This window comes from Oncorhynchus keta, chromosome 9, assembly GCF_023373465.1.
Source record: "Oncorhynchus keta strain PuntledgeMale-10-30-2019 chromosome 9, Oket_V2, whole genome shotgun sequence".
NCBI lineage: Eukaryota > Metazoa > Chordata > Actinopteri > Salmoniformes > Salmonidae > Oncorhynchus > Oncorhynchus keta.
In genome coordinates, this window is record NC_068429.1 from 38,227,303 (window position 1) to 38,246,178 (window position 18,876).

At 43.3% G+C, this 18,876-nt stretch overlaps 1 protein-coding gene across 4 annotated transcripts in view; it reads left to right on the forward strand.

Annotated features, from left to right (window-relative positions):
• The window catches only part of rfx3 (regulatory factor X, 3 (influences HLA class II expression)), a 122,298-nt gene that overhangs the window by 71,744 nt on the left and 31,678 nt on the right, over positions 1-18,876 (forward strand). For 2 of the 4 annotated variants that reach the window (XM_052525806.1, XM_052525809.1), the window contains exons 2-4: positions 14,290-14,414; positions 14,515-14,603; positions 17,344-17,617. In XM_052525806.1, coding sequence (XP_052381766.1) covers positions 14,295-14,414; positions 14,515-14,603; positions 17,344-17,617 — 483 coding nt within the window. In that variant the 5' untranslated portion in view covers positions 14,290-14,294. The remainder of the gene's footprint in view (positions 1-14,289; positions 14,415-14,514; positions 14,604-17,343; positions 17,618-18,876) is intronic. The other 2 variants (XM_052525807.1, XM_052525810.1) reach the window with 1 other exon arrangement.

Consider the following 18,876-nt stretch of genomic DNA (forward strand, 5'->3'; position numbering starts at 1 on the left):
TTTTTCAGTCTCTCGGTCCCAGCTTTGATGCACCTGTACTGACCTCGCCTTCTGGATGATAGCGGGGTGAACAGGCAGTGGCTCGGGTGGTTGTTGTCCTTGATGATCTTTATGGCCTTCCTGTAACATTGGGTGGTGTAGGTGTCCTGGAGGGCAGGTAGTTTGCCCCAGGTGATGCGTTGTGCAGACCTCACTACCCTCTGGAGAGCCTACGGTTGTGGGCGGAGCAGTTGCCGTACCAGGCGGTGATACAGCCCGCCAGGATGCTCTCGATTGTGCATCTGTAGAAGTTTGTGAGAGTGCTTTTGGTGACAAGCCGAATTTCTTCAGCCTCCTGAGGTTGAAGAGGCGCTGCTGCGCCTTCACGATGCTGTCTGTGTGAGTGGACCAATTCAGTTTGTCTGTGATGTGTATGCCGAGGAACTTAAAACTTGCTACCCTCTCACTACTGTTCCATCGATGTGAATAGGGGGTGTTCCCTCTGCTGTTTCCTGAAGTCCACAATCATCTCCTTAGTTTTGTTGACGTTGAGTGTGAGGTTATTTTCCTGACACCACACTCCGAGGGCCCTCACCTCCTCCCTGTAGGCCGTCTCGTCGTTGTTGGTAATCAAGCCTACCACTGTTGTGTCGTCCGCAAAACTTGATGATTGAGTTGAGGCGTGCGTGGCCACGCAGTAGTGGGTGAACAGGGAGCAGGAGAGGGCTCAGAACGCACCCTTGTGGGGACCCAGTGTTGAGGATCAGCGGGGTGGAGATGTTGTTGCCTACCCTCACCACCTGGGGGCGGCCCGTCAGGAAGTCCAGTACCCAGTTGCACAGGGCGGGGTCGAGACCCAGGGTCTCGAGCTTGATGACGAGCTTGGAGGGTACTATGGTGTTGAATGCCAAGCTGTAGTCGATGAACAGCATTCTCACATAGGTATTCCTCTTGTCCAGATGGGTTAGGGCAGTGTGCAGTGTGGTTGAGATTGCATCGTCTGTGGACCTATTTGGGCGGTAAGCAAATTGGAGTGGGTCTAGGGTGTCAGGTAGGGTGGAGGTGATATGGTCCTTGACTAGTCTCTCAAAGCACTTCATGATGACGGAAGTGAGTGCTACGGGGCGGTAGTCGTTTAGCTCAGTTACCTTAGCTTTCTTGGGAACAGGAACACACCGGCCAGCTGGTCTGCGCATGCTCTGAGAGCGCGGCTGGGGATGCCGTCTGGGCCTGCAGCCTTGCGAGGGTTAACACGTTTAAATGTCTTACTCACCTCGGCTGCAGTGAAGGAGAGTCCGCATGTTTTCGTTGCAGGCCGTGTCAGTGGCACTGTATTGTCCTCAAAGCGGGCAAAAAAGTTATTTAGTCTGCCTGGGAGCAAGACATCCTGGTCCGTGACTGGGCTGGTTTTCTTCTTGTAGTCCGTGATTGACTGTAGACCCTGCCACATGCCTCTTGTGTCTGAGCTGTTGAATTGAGATTCTACTTTGTCTCTGTATTGACGCTTAGCTTGTTTGATAGCCTTGCGGAGGGAATAGCTGCACTGTTTGTATTCGGTCATGTTACCAGTCACCTTGCCAAGATTAAAAGCAGTGGTTCGCGCATTCAGTTTCATGCGAATGCTGCCATCAATCCACGGTTTCTGGTTAGGGAATGTTTTAATCGTTGCTATGGGAACGACATCTTCAACGCACGTTCTAATGAACTCGCACACCGAATCAGCGTATTCGTCAATATTGTTATCTGACGCAATACCAAACATATCCCAGTCCACGTGATGGAAGCAGTCTTGGAGTGTGGAGTCAGCTTGGTCGGACCAGCGTTGGACAGACCTCAGCGTGGGAGCTTCTTTTTTTAGTTTCTGTCTGTAGGCAGGGATCAACAAAATGGAGTCGTGGTCAGCTTTTCCGAAAGGAGGGCGGGGCAGGGCCTTATATGCGTCGGGGAAATTAGAGTAACAATGATCCAAGGTTTTTCCACCCCTGGTTGCGCAATCGATATGCTGATAAAATTTAGGGAGTCTTGTTTTCAGATTAGCCTTGTTAAAATCCCCAGCTACAATGAATGCAGCCTCCGGATAAATGGATTCCAGTTTGCAAAGAGTCAAATAAAGTTCGTTCAGAGCCATCGATGTGTCTGCTTGGGGGGGAATATATACGGCTGGGATTATAATCGAAGAGAATTCTCTTGGTAGATAATGTGGTCGACATTTGATTGCGAGGAATTCTAAATCAGGTGAACAGAAGGATTTGAGTTCCTGTATGTTTCTTTCATCACACCATGTCTCGTTAGCCATAAGGCATACGCCCCCGCCCCTCTTCTTACCAGAAAGATGTTTGTTTCTGTCTGCGCGATGCGTGGAGAAACCCGCTGGCTGCACCGCCTCCGATAGCGTCTCTCCAGTGAGCCATGTTTCCGTGAAGCAAAGAACGTTACAGTTTCTGATGTCCCTCTGGAATGCTACCCTTGCTCGGATTTCATCAACCTTGTTGTCAAGAGACTGGACATTGGCGAGAAGAATGCTAGGGAGTGGTGCACGATGTGCCCGTCTCCGGAGTCTGACCAGAAGACCGCCTCGTTTCCCTCTTTTTAGGAGTCGTTTTTTTGGGTCGCTGCATGGGATCCATTCCGTTGTCCTGTTTGAAAGGCAGAACACAGGATCCGCGTCGTGAAAATCATATTCTTGGTCGTACTGATGGTGAGTTGACGCTGATCTTATATTCAGTAGTTCTTCTCGACTGTATGTAATGAAACCTAAGATGACCTGGGGTACTAATGTAAGAAATAACACGTAAATTAAAAAAAAAAAAAAATACATAGTTTCCTAGGAACGCGAAGCGAGGCGGCCATTTCTGTCGGCGTCGGAAGTTTGATATGTGCTGAGAGAAGGACAGTGCACCATCTAGCCATACTCCCAAGTACTTGTACCCCCTTTTCCATCCGTTTGACCAGAAATCAAAGCCATACATTTTTAAGAAGTAACATTTTATAAAAATGTATCAATGCCTTTTATTTCCTCAAAATATAAACTCTCTGCTTTCATTTGACACCCAATTTGATATCCTCTTATGAACTTCACATGTTGGTGCTCATGGGTCCTGTTACATGGAAATGTATCACATTCCTTTCATTGACAATGTAACATCAGACTTATATTAGTTTACTGCTGTTTGGAAGATGAAGAAACAAACTGAACCTGATTATGACAGGTTTGTTTATTTGTTACTGGTGTGGTGGGGTAGGTAGTTGATAGGCTAGTAAAAAGTGGAAGTGGAACCACTCCGATTCAGCTGCATTTTGGACTCACTGATCCAACCAAGCTGAGGAAATCTGCAAATGTCAAAGCCTGGATTTCTGTATTTTACAGACAACTTATGGCACGGAATACAAAGTTCATAACTTTTGAATATTACACACACATCTTCTAACAGAGGTTTCCAGCTGTCATTTCGTAAGGCCTACATTTTCTGTCCGTCCATAAAAATGGAGCGCAGTATGGAATCGCTGGAATAATGAAAGACACGTCAGATTCTCAAAGTGTGAATGATTATTATTATTACTGGAATAGGCTGGATGGCTTGTAATTATTATCAGGGCCATATCCCAGTCGGCCTCTCCACTAAAACATAATTAAAATGGCTTTTGGACACCCTTTTTTACTCTCTTAAAGTTACGAATCTGCAGTATGGAAATATCCTAGGCTTCCTAAACAGAATGCCGGTTTGGTGTTTGCTCAGTCAAGACAGGTGTGTAAGCCTACTGCCTAGATTAAATTATGCTTTCCTCTCATGCTACTCTTTACAGACATATCTTTTTTGACTTCATTAATGATACATTATTGCATTGTTTTAAAGCAAATTGTCAATGAAAGTGTAGAGACACATGGATCTCTATATGTGATCCGTTTCCTCCTAGTGGTTTTGTGGCTCTTATGGCCTCTTGGCTGACTATAGATGGATTTGGACCCCTCTTATGGCCTCTTGGCTGACTATAGATGGATTTGGACCCCTCTTATGGCCTCTTGGCTGACTATAGATGGATTTGGACCCCTCTTATGGCCTCTTGGCTGACTATAGATGGATTTGGACCCCTCTTATGGGCCTCTTGGATGAGGAAGGAAAAAGCTCCAGGGTTGTTGTGAGGAAGGAAAAGCTCCATGGTTCTCTGTGTTGCATCATCATTCTCTACAGTCAGGTCCACTGGGTGTTCTCTGCAGCCAGCCGCAGCCCTCTGTTCCCACCTAGGGGAGAGGAACAGGTGTGTGTCGAGAGGGGGAGGTGGAAGGGGGGACAGGTGCACAGTGGGTCTTAGTGGGACTCCTGACCACATAGGCTAATTGTTTTTGAGCCACCCTAAGTCTTTCCCTGACAAACATGCCAAGAAATGACTGGTATATATGTAGGTAGGCTATAGGCCCACCGAGCTTGCAATTAGGCTAGATATGACCATTTCCATGGTTACTGCAAGTTTATATGGGTAGCATCTCACAATAAAGTCATTTCAATCTGTCACTCCATATTCCACTGAATTTGTGTGGACCATGATGCGATAAGACACATAGCAGGCCTCAATCCCAAATGAATGGAACAGACTGGCAACATCTGGAAAATAAGCTAATGAATTTTACTGAAATTAATTAGCTTAATGATTATTTGCACAGCTTGATTTTTAGTTAAAGTAAGTTATTGCTGTGATATGAGGACTCCAGTTCTCAACCGTGAGCATTTGAAGGTCTGTCTAATTGACACTATTGTTTTGCATTGTAAAAAATAGGGCCTAGGCCAGGGATGGATAACTGGTGGCCCCTCTTTTGTAGGCATGGATAAATCCCCCCCACACACACACAAATATATTTGTGTACACTACCGGTCAACGGTTTTAGGACACCTACTCCTTCAAGGGTCTATCTTTATTTTTTACTATTTTCTACATTGTAGAATAATAGTGAAGACATCAAAACTATGAAATAACACATGGAATCATGTAGTAACCAAAAAAGTGTTAAGCAAATATTTGAGATTCTTCAAATAGCCACCTGTTGCTATTTAACACTTTGCTTTGTTTTACTACATTATTCCATGTGTTATTTCATAGTTTCATAGTATTTCATAGTCTTCACTATTATTCTACAAGGTAGAAAATAGTATAAATAAAGAAAATCCCTTGAATGAGTAGGTCTGTCCAAACCAGCTATCTTAACTTGTAGCAAGCATGGTCGAATTACTGATCCGGGCCCCCATTGATTTGTTAGGAACTCTCACTCAGATGTCATATTAAGAACTGCAAATATTCGCTCCACCCCATGGCAAAATGTGTAGAATTGCAGCAAACCTGCATTAAAATGGTAACATTTTCTCTACTCTCCATGGAAAAAAATGTGTAGAATAGCAGGAAATGAACTCTGAAACTTCACTTCGCTGTCAAGAGGGAGGCCACTAACATGCTTTGCTCCCAAGTTGGGGGAAGCCACCAACAAAATGTTCCTTAGGGCCCCTAAAAGGCTAGCGCCGCATGTATGGATGTGGGTATATGTAGACCCGCGAGCCACTGCAGATTTTTTGTGGCCCCCACCCCTATCAAAGATGCCCATCCCTGGCCTAGGCCTATAGCCTATTATAAGGCAATAATGGCATACACACCTCTGTGGACAGAGGACAGGATGTCAGAAACGGCTAGTTACCACTTACCTGAAGTCAGGTGTTGGGTGGGCAACAATAGAACCATGCCACCTGTTCACTGGATCCTGTTCCATTTCCAATCACTTAAAGAGCCGCTGATTCATTTGATTATTCATCCATCCATTTTCATGGCTTAGCAGCATCAACTGGGGTTTTTGCTGCGCTATTTGCACGCACAGCAGCCTTTTTACACTGTTTTTACATTGCAAGGTATACTTTATCACTAACCTCAACCCTGTTCCATAGTTGTGAAGGAAATTGTTTAATGCTGCAGCTTCAGACAGTGTTTTTATCACTGCCAGCCTAACATGGCCACAGGTCTAACATGATGGAGACAGGAAGGAAATGAGATCAATACAAAGGAGACGTGCCTCTTTATTTGGGGTTGTGTTTCTTTCACAGTGTTACAACTCCTCTCTAAAGCATGTTGTTTCTGGACATTCATCAGTACATTTTAGGTTGAGGACAATCCACTTGCTACCAGTCTCATGCTCACAATGGATATCCCAGGCATTAACAGCATTTTAGACTTTAAACATATTTTGTTTTGATCATGCCATTAAAGTTGCACATATTATTGACTGTGGTAATGTGGTGAGATAACATTATAGATCTCGTTCTGATCGTCTGATGTAATAAGTCCTGGATGAAGGACCCGGGGGGAGGGTGAAGGAGAGGCAAGGCGAGTGCTGCCCTCCTCTCTGGCCTTTGTTCCTGCGTGGGCTTGTAGAGCTTGCAGTTGTTCAGTTGAGCACAGCGCTTAAGTGGGCCACAGGGGAGCGAGAGCAAGCTGAAGGGGGGGGGGTGAGGTAGGTGCCCTGTTTACATCCAGAAAGTCAATCCTTTCCTCATCTCCTAATCATCAGGGGCAGGCTGCAGGGAGCAGGTGGATTTGGTGTAGTAGAGGCCGATAGGGCCTCTCCTACTGCAAGATGCATTGAGCAGAAGAAAAATGGTACCTGTAGAGACTAAAAAGAGAAAGCATGACAACCTCTGAATGGATCACTTGACTGCCATGTCAGCAGCATCTCCCTGGCACAAAGACTGGCACAATTTACCGTATAACCACGTAACTGATGGTTCTAAAAGAACTGAAGACGAGATGGCCAGGCATTTGTGCGGTGGAATCCATTTTTGAGGTGACGTGGACTCTTAACAGTGTGAATAAACTTTGTTGCTCAAGCAAAGTGTTGTAGCAAACGAGTCTTCGGTTGCCTAGGTGACGCCCGCATGCCTGCAGCAGCAGCACACATTGAAATATAGTTGATGGTCCCAGTCGGTATTCACGCTAACAAATTGGGGGAAACCAACATTATTTTATATTGACCCCCATTGTAAAAGAGGTAACTTCGTCATACATTTTTTTGTTATACAGAAATAACAAAACATGCCGAAAAGCTGCTGTGTTAGTTAATGTACATGTACCTGTGTCAAAAATCATGACCTCTGGTTCGCAGTGCTCCCACGTAGGGAAATAGTGTCCGAGGAGTCTAAACGTACTGTAGATATGTGTGTGGGAAACATTAAATCACAGGTAATACACGGCTTGTTTAGTATAGTCCGTTTGTAACTCCACTTACTACTTGCAGCTGAGCTGTATAGTCCGTTTGTTTGTGTTGTTAGTCTTGGCAAGTGTAATGTTACGGTCGGTAACTAGCTAGCGCTCAAGTGGCTGCTAGCATCGTCATGAAAAGAGGCATGAGGAAAGCCCAACAATAATAAGTTTTTCTAAGTAGTGAGAACGCCAGGGAGCAGGCAATGTTGAAAATGAATCTCTAGACATGTTATATTTTTCTTAAATGTAGTTCTGTAATCGACTAAAACAAACAGACAACAAGTACTGCATTTGAAAAAGTTAATGGGGTAGCCTATTGTGGGTAACCACAGATTGTTTTCCCCACAGGCGGGATGGGTCGGGATGGGTCGCGACGTTCTATCTAATACCAACTGGGTCTATAGAAGAGGCTTGGAACCTCTAACCCTGGCCACAGATGCAGTAAAGAGGTCAAACGAACTCGACCAAAACAATGGAATTGCCATGGAAACGCGCGGAGGAAAGGGCGGTGGGGGAAAGATCCTTAGTCTCCTCATTGCCCCCCAGCAAAATTAGGCTACATTTAGGCTATTGTTTATATGTGTATTTCACACTATGTTGAGGTAACAATCTGAGTCTAATGCTTGTATGGATGTCAACCCCAACACATGTTCATGTTATCATTACTAATCAACTGCATTACAGTTAAAAATGACTCAATTCTACCACTGTTGCTAACCAGCTTATACATTTGGCATTTTTAGCAGTCACTTCTTCTAAACCTGAAAATAGACTTGTTGAAGTTCGACATGTTATGCAGTGGAAAACATCTCAATATATAAAAATTGTGCGCCTGTTACAATACATAAATCATGACGGATTTGACGAATATCCACTTTGTCAGATCAGTTGAATGTGAGCCAATCTGGTCAATGGAACTATCTGCGTTCCATTGACTCCTTTATGGCATCTACAGTATTTGACTGGTGAACTCATGGATACACTCTCAATGGCTGCCTCGTATTGGGATGCAATAATTTCAATGGTAATGTAGAATGTTCATTCAAATAACTGATGTGGCTCATTCAATGGAATGTATTTGTTGTCATGTCGGTTGAGTTGAATCAACAAATCACAGCACATATTGATGGGTACACTTCCTCTTTTTACTTCCTGCTTTGCTCCTATGAGTACACTCTCAATGGCGGCCAGTCCACCCATTATGCCATCATTGACCTTGAATGGGTATGCCCGTTCTATTCATTCTATATCTATGGCATCACATACAGTCAGCAGCAGAGGAGAGGAGAACATGTGCAAATAGGCTATTCAAACATTTGGCTGCCCAATAACAGTCATCCAAAATTCCATGACCGTCCCAGGCCTACCTGGCACTGGTTGTCACTGTCATGTTAGTTTCTGTCGTCTGCTGCCTTCCTACTAGCATCGCCCTGTGATCAGGTACCTGGGCTTTTTCTGCTACCAGCAGAACATATGCAATTTGCTGAGCGACATTAAAAGGCCATATCAGATGGAACGATAAAGTGTCTTGAATCATGCAGGATTTTTAAAATCTTCAATGGATGCTGAGAGCTCTTCGGGATTGTTTAAGTCTTTCTGTCTTTGGTTTTATCAAATGGTAGGCTAATGCATTATAGAAACAAGGGGAACACATTTCATAAACCCCTGCTGCACCATCAAAGTATAGACTATGTTCCTTCAACTGAGCGGTTTCAGTTTGAAAGTCCTGACTGATGGCAGAACAGGAGCGGAATGGTCTGACTGACTGGTCTCTGGTTCTTTCTGTGAACAGCATGGAGAACCACCTGTCTGAATCAGTGCTCAACTGTTTTAGTGTTTTAACAATACAGGATGGAAGAAAATACTATTCAATTCAATGCAGCCTCCTGAGTTAAAAGGAAACTACGCTGATTGACACCCTGTGCATGCACTATACTGTGCTGTACTATCATGCACTATACTGTGCTGTACTATCATGCACTATACTGTGCTGTACTATCATGCACTATACTGTGCTGTACTATCATGCACTATACTGTGCTGTACTATCATGCACTATACTGTGCTGTACTATCATGCACTATGAAGGGAGAAATGCATCTGAACACAACCTCTGGTATATCACTGAAGATAGAGAGGATGAGTAGTAGGGTGGAGAGAAGAGGGGGTGGAAGAGGACAGGCAGACCCCGGGGAGATCCAGGGCTCTTAGGAGACAGGTTAATTAACCAGGAGAGGCTTGGTCATGGAAACTAAGTTGAGCAGATGAGGGGGAGTGTGTGGGGGGTCACCGCGGAGGACAGAGCAAGAGGAGGAGAGGTGGCTGTTCTATGATTAGCCTACATGCTGCTTTACTGTGAATGTCTCCCTCTGCCCAAGTCCTCATCTCACCGTAGCTCTGTGTGTTCAGGGTTGGGTCGTTAGCCAATAAAGATGGATTCTAAATCTCTGACACCAGCTACATTTTTGGACACCTATGCATGTGTTCCAATGCCGAGGTGTGAGAACAAAGTAAAAACTGTGGTTTGACAAATACGACCACATTTTCACAAAATTAGCCGAAATGTGTTTGGCAAGAATTAATCAACAAATGTCTGAATGATAAAAAATCGTTGGAAGATGTGAAGGGAACAGATTTGTGAGAGCAGAGGGAGAAAGATAAGCTCATTAGGGCTGTTAAATATTAACTGTTTTTTTATTGCTGTGAACACGGAGACAGGAGACGAGCTCTCTACTCGGACCACTGACTCATACACGACCCTGAGTACATTCAGTACTGCTGGCCACAGCTGCCTGTTCCAGCAGCACAGCAGTCAGAATTACAACGGTGCATTCAATGTGATGAGTTGCTTAAGCACTGACTCTCAAATGGACAGTTATTGTACACACAGAGTCGGTATTCCTATTCATATTATACCACAGAATAATGATGATATGGTATTGTGACTGTATTAGTACATGTTGTGCATAGATGATTGGTTGAGAGAAGCTTCTTCCCAGGAACCAAATCATCTAATCAAATGACAATTTTATTTGTCACATGCGCAGAATAGAACAGGTGTAGGTAGACCTTACCGTGAAATGCTTACTTACAAGCCGTTAACCAACAATGCAGTTCAAGAAAGCGGTTAAGAAAATATTTACAAATAAACTAAAGTAAAAATAGTAAAATAAAAAAAGTAACACAATAAAAATAACAATAATGAGTCTATATACAAGGGGTTCCAGTACCGAGTCAATGTGCAGGTTAGAAGAGTTATTTTGTATATGTAGGTAGGGGTAAAGTGACTATGCATAGGTAATAAGCAGCGAGTAGCAGCAGTGTGAAGACAAAGGGAGGTGGGGGGCGTGTCAATGTAAATAGTCCTGGTGGCCATTTTGATTAATTGTTCAGCAGGCTTAAGGCTTGGGGGTAGAAGCTGTTAAGGAGCCTTTTGGTCCTAGACTTGGCGCACCGGTAGCAGAGAGAACAGTCTATAACTTGGGTGACTGGAGTCTTTGACAATTTAATGAGCTTTCCTCTAACACCGCCTAGTACATAGAGTTGAAGTCAGAAGTTTACATACACCTTATACATTTATACAGCCAAATACATTTAAACTCCGTTTTTCACAATTCCTGACATTTAGTCCCTAGTAAAAATTCCATGTCTTAGGTCAGTTAGAATCACCACTTTATTTTAAGAATGTGAAATGTCAGAATAATAGTAGAAAGAATGATTTATTTCAGCTTTTATTTCTTTCATCACATTCCCAGTGGATCAGAAGTTTACATACACTCAATTAGTATTTGGTAGCATTGCCTTTAAATGATTTAACTTGGGTCAAACATTTTGGGTAGCCTTCCACAAGCTTCCCACAATAATTTGGGTGAATCTTGACCCATTCCTCCTGACAGAGCTGGTGTAACTGAGTCAGGTTTTTAGGCCTCCTTGCTTGCACACACTTTTTCAGTTCTGCCCACTGTTCTATAGGATTGAGTTCAGGGCTTTGTGATGGCCTTGACTTTGTTGTCCTTAAGCTATTTTGCCACAACTTTGGAAGTATGCCTGGGGTCATTGTCCATTTGGAAGACCATTTGCGACCAAGATTTAACTTCCTGACTGAATTCTTGAAATGTTGCTTTAATATATCCACATAATTTTCCATCCTCGTGACGCCATTTATTTTGTGAAGTGCACCAGTCCCTCTTGCAGCCAAGCCCCCCCACAACATGACGCTGCCAACCCTGTGCTTCATGGTTTGGGATGGTGTTATTCAGCTTGCAAGCCTCACCCTTTTTCCTCCAAACATAAAGATGGTCATTATGGCCAAACAGTTCTATTTTTGTTTCATCAGACCAGAGGACATTTCTCCAAAAAGTACGATCTTTGTCCCCATGTGCAGTTGCAAACCGTAGTCTGGCTTTTTTATGGCAGTTTTGGAGCAGTGGCTTCTTCCTTGCTGAGTGGCCTTTCAGGTTATGTCGATATAGGACTCGTTGTACTGTGGATATAGATACTTTTGTACCTGTTTCCTCCAGCATCTTCACAAAGTCCTTTGCTGTTGCTCTGGGATTGATTTGCACTTTTCGCACCAAGGTACATTCATCTCTAGGAGACAGAACGCGTCTCCTTCCTGAGCGGTATGACGGCTGCGTGGTCCCATGGTGTTTATACTTGCGTACTATTGTTTGTACAGATGAACCTGGTACCGTCAGGCATTTGGAAATTGCTCCCAAGGATGAACCAGACTTGTGGAGGTCTACAATTTTTTGGGCTGATTTCTTTTGATTTTCCCATGATGTCAAGCAAAGAGGCACTGAGTTTGAAGATAGGCCTTGAAATACATCCACAAGTACACCTCCAATTGACTCAAATGATGTTAATTAGCCTATCAGAAGCTTCTAAAGCCATGACACCATTTTATGGAATTTTCCAAGCTGTTTAAAGGCACAGTCAACTTAGTGTATGTAAACTTCTGACCCACTATAATTGTGATACAGTGAATTATAAGTGAAATAATCTGTCTGTAAACAATTGTTGGGAAAATGACTTGTGTCATGCACAAAGTGATGTCCTAACTAGAGGTCGACCGATTATGATTTTTCAACGTCGATACTGATTATTGGAGGACCAAAAGAGGCGATACCGATTAATCGGCCAATTTTTATTTATTAATAAATGACAATTACAACAATACATCATTAAAATCAATTTAGCCTCAAGTAAATAATGAATTTGGTTTAAATAATGCAAAAACAAAGTGTTGGAGAAGAAAGTGAAAGTGCAATATGTGCTATGTAAGAAAGCTAACGTTTCAGTTCCTTGCTCAGAACATGAGAACATATGAAAGCTGGTGGTTCCTTTTAACATGAGTCTTCAATATTCCCAGGTAACAAGTTTTAGGTTGTAGTTATTATAGGAATTATAGGACTATTTCCCTCTATACCATTTGTATTTCATTAACCTTTGACTATTGGATGTTCTTATAGGCCCTTTGGTATTGCCAGTGTAACAGTATAGCTTCCGTCCCTCTCCTCGCTCCTCCTTGGGCTCGAACCAGCACAAGGACAACAGCCACCCTCAAAGCAGCTTTACCCATGCAGTGCAAGGGGAACAACTACTAGAAGGCTCAGAGCGAGTGACGTTTGAAACGCTATTAGCGCGCCCTAACTATCTAGCCATTTCACTTCGGTTACACCAGCCTCATCTCGGGAGTTGATAGGCTTGCAGTCATAAACAGCGCAATGCTTGACGCACAACGAAGAGCTGCTGGGAAAACGCAAAGAAAGTGCTGTTTGAATGAATGTTTTACACGGCTGCTTCTGCCTACCACCGCTCAGTCAGATACTTAGATACTTGTATGCTTGTATGCTCAGTCAGATTATATGCAACGCAGGACACGATAGATAATATCTAGTAATATCATCAACCACGTGTTGTTAACTAGTGATTATGATTGATTGTGTTTTTATAAGATAAGTTTAATGCTAGCTAGCAACTTAACTTTGCTTACTGTATTCACGTAACAGGCAGTCTCCTTGTGGAGTGCAATGAGAGAGAGAGGCAGGTCGTTATTGCTTTGGACTAGTTAACTGTACGGTTGCAAGATTGGGTCCCCCGAGCTGACAAGGTGAAAATCTGTCGTTCTGCCCCTGAACGAGGCAGTTAACCCACCGTTCCTAGGCCGTCATTGAAAATAAGATTAGTTTCTTAACTGACTTCCCTAGTTAAATAAAGGTATATAATAATAATAATAATAAAAATCGGCAAATCGGCGGCCAAAAATACTGATTTCCGATTGTTATGAAAACTTGAAATCGGCCCTATTTATCGGCCATTCCGATTAATCGGTCGATAGTCCTAACCGATTTACCAAAACTATAGTTTGTTAACAAGAAATTTGTGGACTGGTTGAAAACGAGTTTTAATGACTCCAACCTAAGTGTATGTAAACTTCCGACTTCAACTGTAGGTCCTGGATGGTAGGAAGCTCGGCCCCAGTGATGTATTTGGCCGTACGCACTACCCGCTGTAGGGCCTTATGCCGAGCAGTTTCCATAATAGGCAGGGATGCAACTGGTCCGGATGCTCTTGATGGTGCAGCTGTAGATCTTTTAGAGGATCTGGGGACCCATGCCAAATCTTTTCAGTTTCCTGTGGGGGAAAAGGTTTTGTCGTACCATCTTCACGACTGTCTTGGTGTGTTTGGACCATGATAGTTCGTTGGTAATGTGGACACCAAGGAACTTGAAACTCTCAACCCGCTCCACTACAGCCCCTGTTCATTCGTCAACATGGGTACAGTAATACCATAGATATAATCTAGAATTCATGTCTCTGTGAGTGATATTGATTTTATACTCCCAGACCCAGATACTCCTTAGTTAGCACTTAAATTGTCCTGGTACTGTGCATCTAAACCAAATTGAGACAAAGGTTGCTTGTGGAGTTCTTTGCAGTGGACTTTGTTCTGCCACTTTGGCGCCAGGCCAGAGAAGAGCTTGTGGTTCTCTATAGTCCGTCTATCAATGTGCTCCCCTCCATCGATGGCTCTGGTGGTACCCAGTTGACCAATGTGTCCTCTCTCTCCTGCAGGCGCCATGCAGACCCCTGAGGCAGGCGCTGACTCCGCCTCCACTGTCCCTCTTCAGACCGCCGTGCCTGTGCAGCCCGCAGGCTCCGCCCAGCAGGTGACCTCTCAGGTGCCTGTCCAGCAGCAGGTAAACGGCTGTGTGTGTTTGTGTGCGTGTGTGTGTGTGTGTTTGATTTGCGTGTGTTTGATTTGTGTGTCGTTTCTAACTTGTTGCCCTACGGTTGCAGACCCAGACTGTTCAACAGGTTCAGCATGTATACCCAGCACAGGTGCAGTATGTGGAGGAGAACAGTGGCGTCTACACCAACGGAACCATGTGAGTGTTTAGTGTTACTCAACCACCGCTGCCTTTGTCACTCACTCTGCAGTGGCACTATACAGTGGCTTTATCATCTTCTCTGTCGTCAACGGCAACAGCTAAAGTCACTTCACAGCAGTAGTTCTGCCACACACACATGGCGGGTGCGGAGGGCGTAAGTAACAGCACAGTGAAGTACTGTGTGATTGTGTGCAGTCACCTGGAGATGACCAGGAGTATGAATAAGTGCTGCGCACTCCTTGGCTCGGGGGACAAGGTTATGTACACACTCCACAGGCTGGGGCTGTCCCATAGTGAGTGACACACAGTCACAAATCGACCGACAGCAGTCTCTGATGGAGGGGCAAGGCCTGGCTAATAATCAGGACAGAAGAAGTGAGCTGAGCACACACCCACTTACTATTTGAGTCTGTTAACAGTGTGTTAGTACCAGCTGCTTGTCCCCTCCACAGTTCTATTGGGTATAGAAGTAGATTCACTACACACCAAAAGAGTAGATGAGAAAGGGGCAGGAGGTATTTCTTACCGTTCAGATGATTTGTCAACGAGTCATTCCGGTGCCCTAAACTTTCCTCCATAACCTGGTATTTCTCCAGAGTTTCGGCATATGTTTTATACACTCCTCTATAGATTGATTTGGACAGTGACGCTTTTAATTTGGCTTTGGATTTGAGATCAAATGTTTTATGAGGCGAGAGAACAGAAATAGGACAGCATTCTGGTAAATAAACTTAAATTGATGTTTTTATTACTGCACTAAAAATATGTCAATTTAAGTTTATTTGCCGGAGCGCTGTCTGATTTCTGTTCTATGGATTATATACAAGAGAGTACAGAATGTCACCTTTTTATTTGAGGGTATTTTTATTACATATCTGTTTCACCGTTTAGAAATTAAAGCACTTTATGTATCTTGGCCCCAATTGTAAAGTATGTGGACAAATTCACTTATAATGCATTTCATTTTGTCAAGTTTAGTATTTGGTCCCATATTCCAAGCACACAAACACTGCGTCAAGCTTGCTACTCTACAAACTTGTCTACAAATTTGCAGTTTGTTTGTTGTGTTTCGGATTATGTTGTACCCAATAGAAATTAATGGTAAATAACGTATTGTCTCATTTTGGAGTCACTTTTATTGTCACTCATTATATAATATATTTCTGAACACTTCTACATTAATGTGGATGCTACCATTACGGATAATCACGAATTAATCGTGACCAATGAGCGAAAAAGTTAGAGGCATTATTATGACATATGACACAATACATTATTGTATTCATTCATTCATTCATTTCTATTTGGCATAACATAATCCAAAACATAACCCAAATGAATCCAACAAATTTGTAGTCACAAGCTTGATGTAGTCATTGCGTGCTAGGAATATGGGGCAAAATTATTTCTGCATGGTATACCGAAACTTCGGTACCTTTTTGATACTAGAACATGAAAAACATTTTGGTACTCAAATGTTTGTTTCTTTCAGCACTTCTGTCAAATGTGTCTCACTTCGTCTACTGATTGAGAGAGGATCAAGTCTTTTTATCAGCGAGTCCATGTCTCTTTTGTAGCGCGAGTGCACTGTGCCTGCTCCAATTACTCATTGCTAGCTCTAGCCTGAACCACTACACTCACTGGGAGTCTGGGCTGCATAACGTTAGCTTCCCACTCATGCTGCATGGAAGCTAACACAATGTTGAAACTGTTAATTACTGTTTGCAAAACTATGTCTGTTACAGGCTTGAATGCTTTACAATGCAAGAAGAAACTGTTAGCTTCCAGTTTTGTAGGCTAACTTTTCTTGCTAGCTTACAGCTGAAGCTAACATCAATTTACTACCCTAGTACTTTTTTGTGCAAACCATAATGCAAAATATGCCGATTGTCACCACAAACTTTATTAATTCAGTTCAGAGCAACTGACTGTGTGTGTGAATTACTTCTTTACTGGGTCTTAAGAGACAGTGCACACTTTTTTAAATAAAATAGGAGATCGCTTCTTTTATGCAAATCTTGTTCAGCCGTATAATAAAATAAGTCCCAAATGGAAGGGAAGCTAATAGTTTTTTTCCTCTGTAGCCCCATGAAAGCAGCCAAATCAAGCTCAATATCTCAATGCATGCGCACACTCCTATTGAATATGCATTTCCCATATTGAATATGCACTCCTATTGAATATGCATAAAGTGCATTCATTTCTTAGCGGTGAAACAGATATGTATGAAAATATCCTCAAGTAAAAGGTGACATGCTGTACTATCGCTTCATATGAAACATTTGATCTCATATCCAAAATGGAGTATAGAGCCACATTTTAAAGTTTTAGCATCACTGTCCCAAATTTATATGTAGGGGAATGTAGTATATAAAGGTCTTAGAGAGAGAATATGTTTCTGGTCCACAACACCTGTTGTGTCAAGGCACTGAAGGGTGTCATTATATCAGAGGCCAAGGTAATGGTCTGAGTCACCGCAGAGGAAAACGACAATCACACAAATCTCTGTCGGCACGGCGACTCCTCAGGTGATTTGTGTAACTATGGAAACTCCACTTTCATTAACACAGGAATATTGCCTTCCCGTGAAGGCTCAGAATGGCACCGCTAATTCACATCAAATAGGTACTCTAGCACCATTCAAACTTTCCTTTATGTAAAAGGAAATTATCCTGACCTATCCACTCCTGGGGGGGGGGGGGAATTCCTAACTTTTCCCTCCATTGATTTTGCCCAGACGGACGTACTCGTACTCCGAGCCCCAGGTGTACAGCCAGAACAGTGGAGGGAGCTACTTTGACACGCAGGGCAGCTCGTCTGAGGTGTCTACAGTGGTGTCGTCCCATGGCATGGCCAACAATGGAGGGGGGAACGGGGGTCTGACCATGGGTCTGGCCGGGGGGCAGATCATCAGCAGCTCTGGAGCCTACCTCATCGGGGGCAACTCTATGGACAACTCTGCCCCCCACCCAGCCACTCAGACTACCCGAGCCTCCCCGTCCACTGTGAGTGTACGGCCCCCCTTTACTTACTCTACTCGTCCTGTCAGTCTGTCTGTCTGTCTGTCAGGCCACTCTCTCCTGCCTGTCATAATGCATATCTGAAGCCTTTCTACCACTTAGCTACTTTATGTCAGTGTCTGAGAATGTGTTATTTAGTCCAGTCTCGCTCTGTCCTGTCCTGTGGTCTTCTCAGCTAGGAATTTCCTCTCGTGCTGTGTTTTAACTAAATATTAAAATAAATATTAAATCATATTTGTTAGTACTGCTTTACTGTGACGTGAAGCTTTTAAGCAGTAAGCGTAACGAAGACTACCGTAGGGGGAAGTCGGCGAGTGAAGTCAGGAGTTGCATCTTCGACAGCCGAAAGTCGGGCACTGTAGGGGTTTTCCAACAGCAAGGCTCAGACCAACATGGCAGTGCCAACAAAGCTGCTGTTATTTCTAAACGCTTTTCTGTATAAATGTCACAAAACTTTATAACCCCATATCACACACTCACAAACTGAAAACATAACGGGGCCATACTTGCGTACATTAGATACAGTTTAAATGTAAACAATTTCTCTGTCTAAAACTGTTCATCAGCCAGTTAAAATCTTGATTTTGATACAACGCTACATTGTAGCTAGTCCCATCAGATAATCTGGCACATGTTAGCCCTATGCTAACCTCACCAGATGACCGTGATTATTTCCTGATTATTTCCTGTCAAAGACCTTAGACTTTATATCCACCAACCAATGGCATTTCTTAAAATCAACCCTGGCCACCAGAGGGATATTTTAAACCTTAAAATTCAAGATTCACTTTTGTTCCATTGGTCTGGAACAAAATGTTTTGTGCCAATATTACATCGAGGCATCCTTGACTAGACTACTAGCTATTAGTACTAACGATAGACAAAATGTTCACGTTCGCATATATTTGACACACATTCATGTTATTTCACAGCAATAAAGATGTAAGAGGATTGTACAACATGTACGTTGTATATTCATTTTTTTCACATTTAAAAAAAATATGCCTTCCTAACCATCTTAAATAAACATGCCCCATTCAAGAAATTTAGAACCAGGAACAGATATAGCCCTTGGTTCTCCCCAGACCTGACTGCCCTTAACCAACACAAAAACATCCTATGGCGTTCTGCATTAGCATCCAACAGCCCCTGTGATATGCAGCTGTTCAGGGAAGCTAGAAACCATTATACACAGGCAGTTAGAAAAGCCAAGGCTAGCTTTTTCAAGCAGAAATGTGCTTCCTGCAACA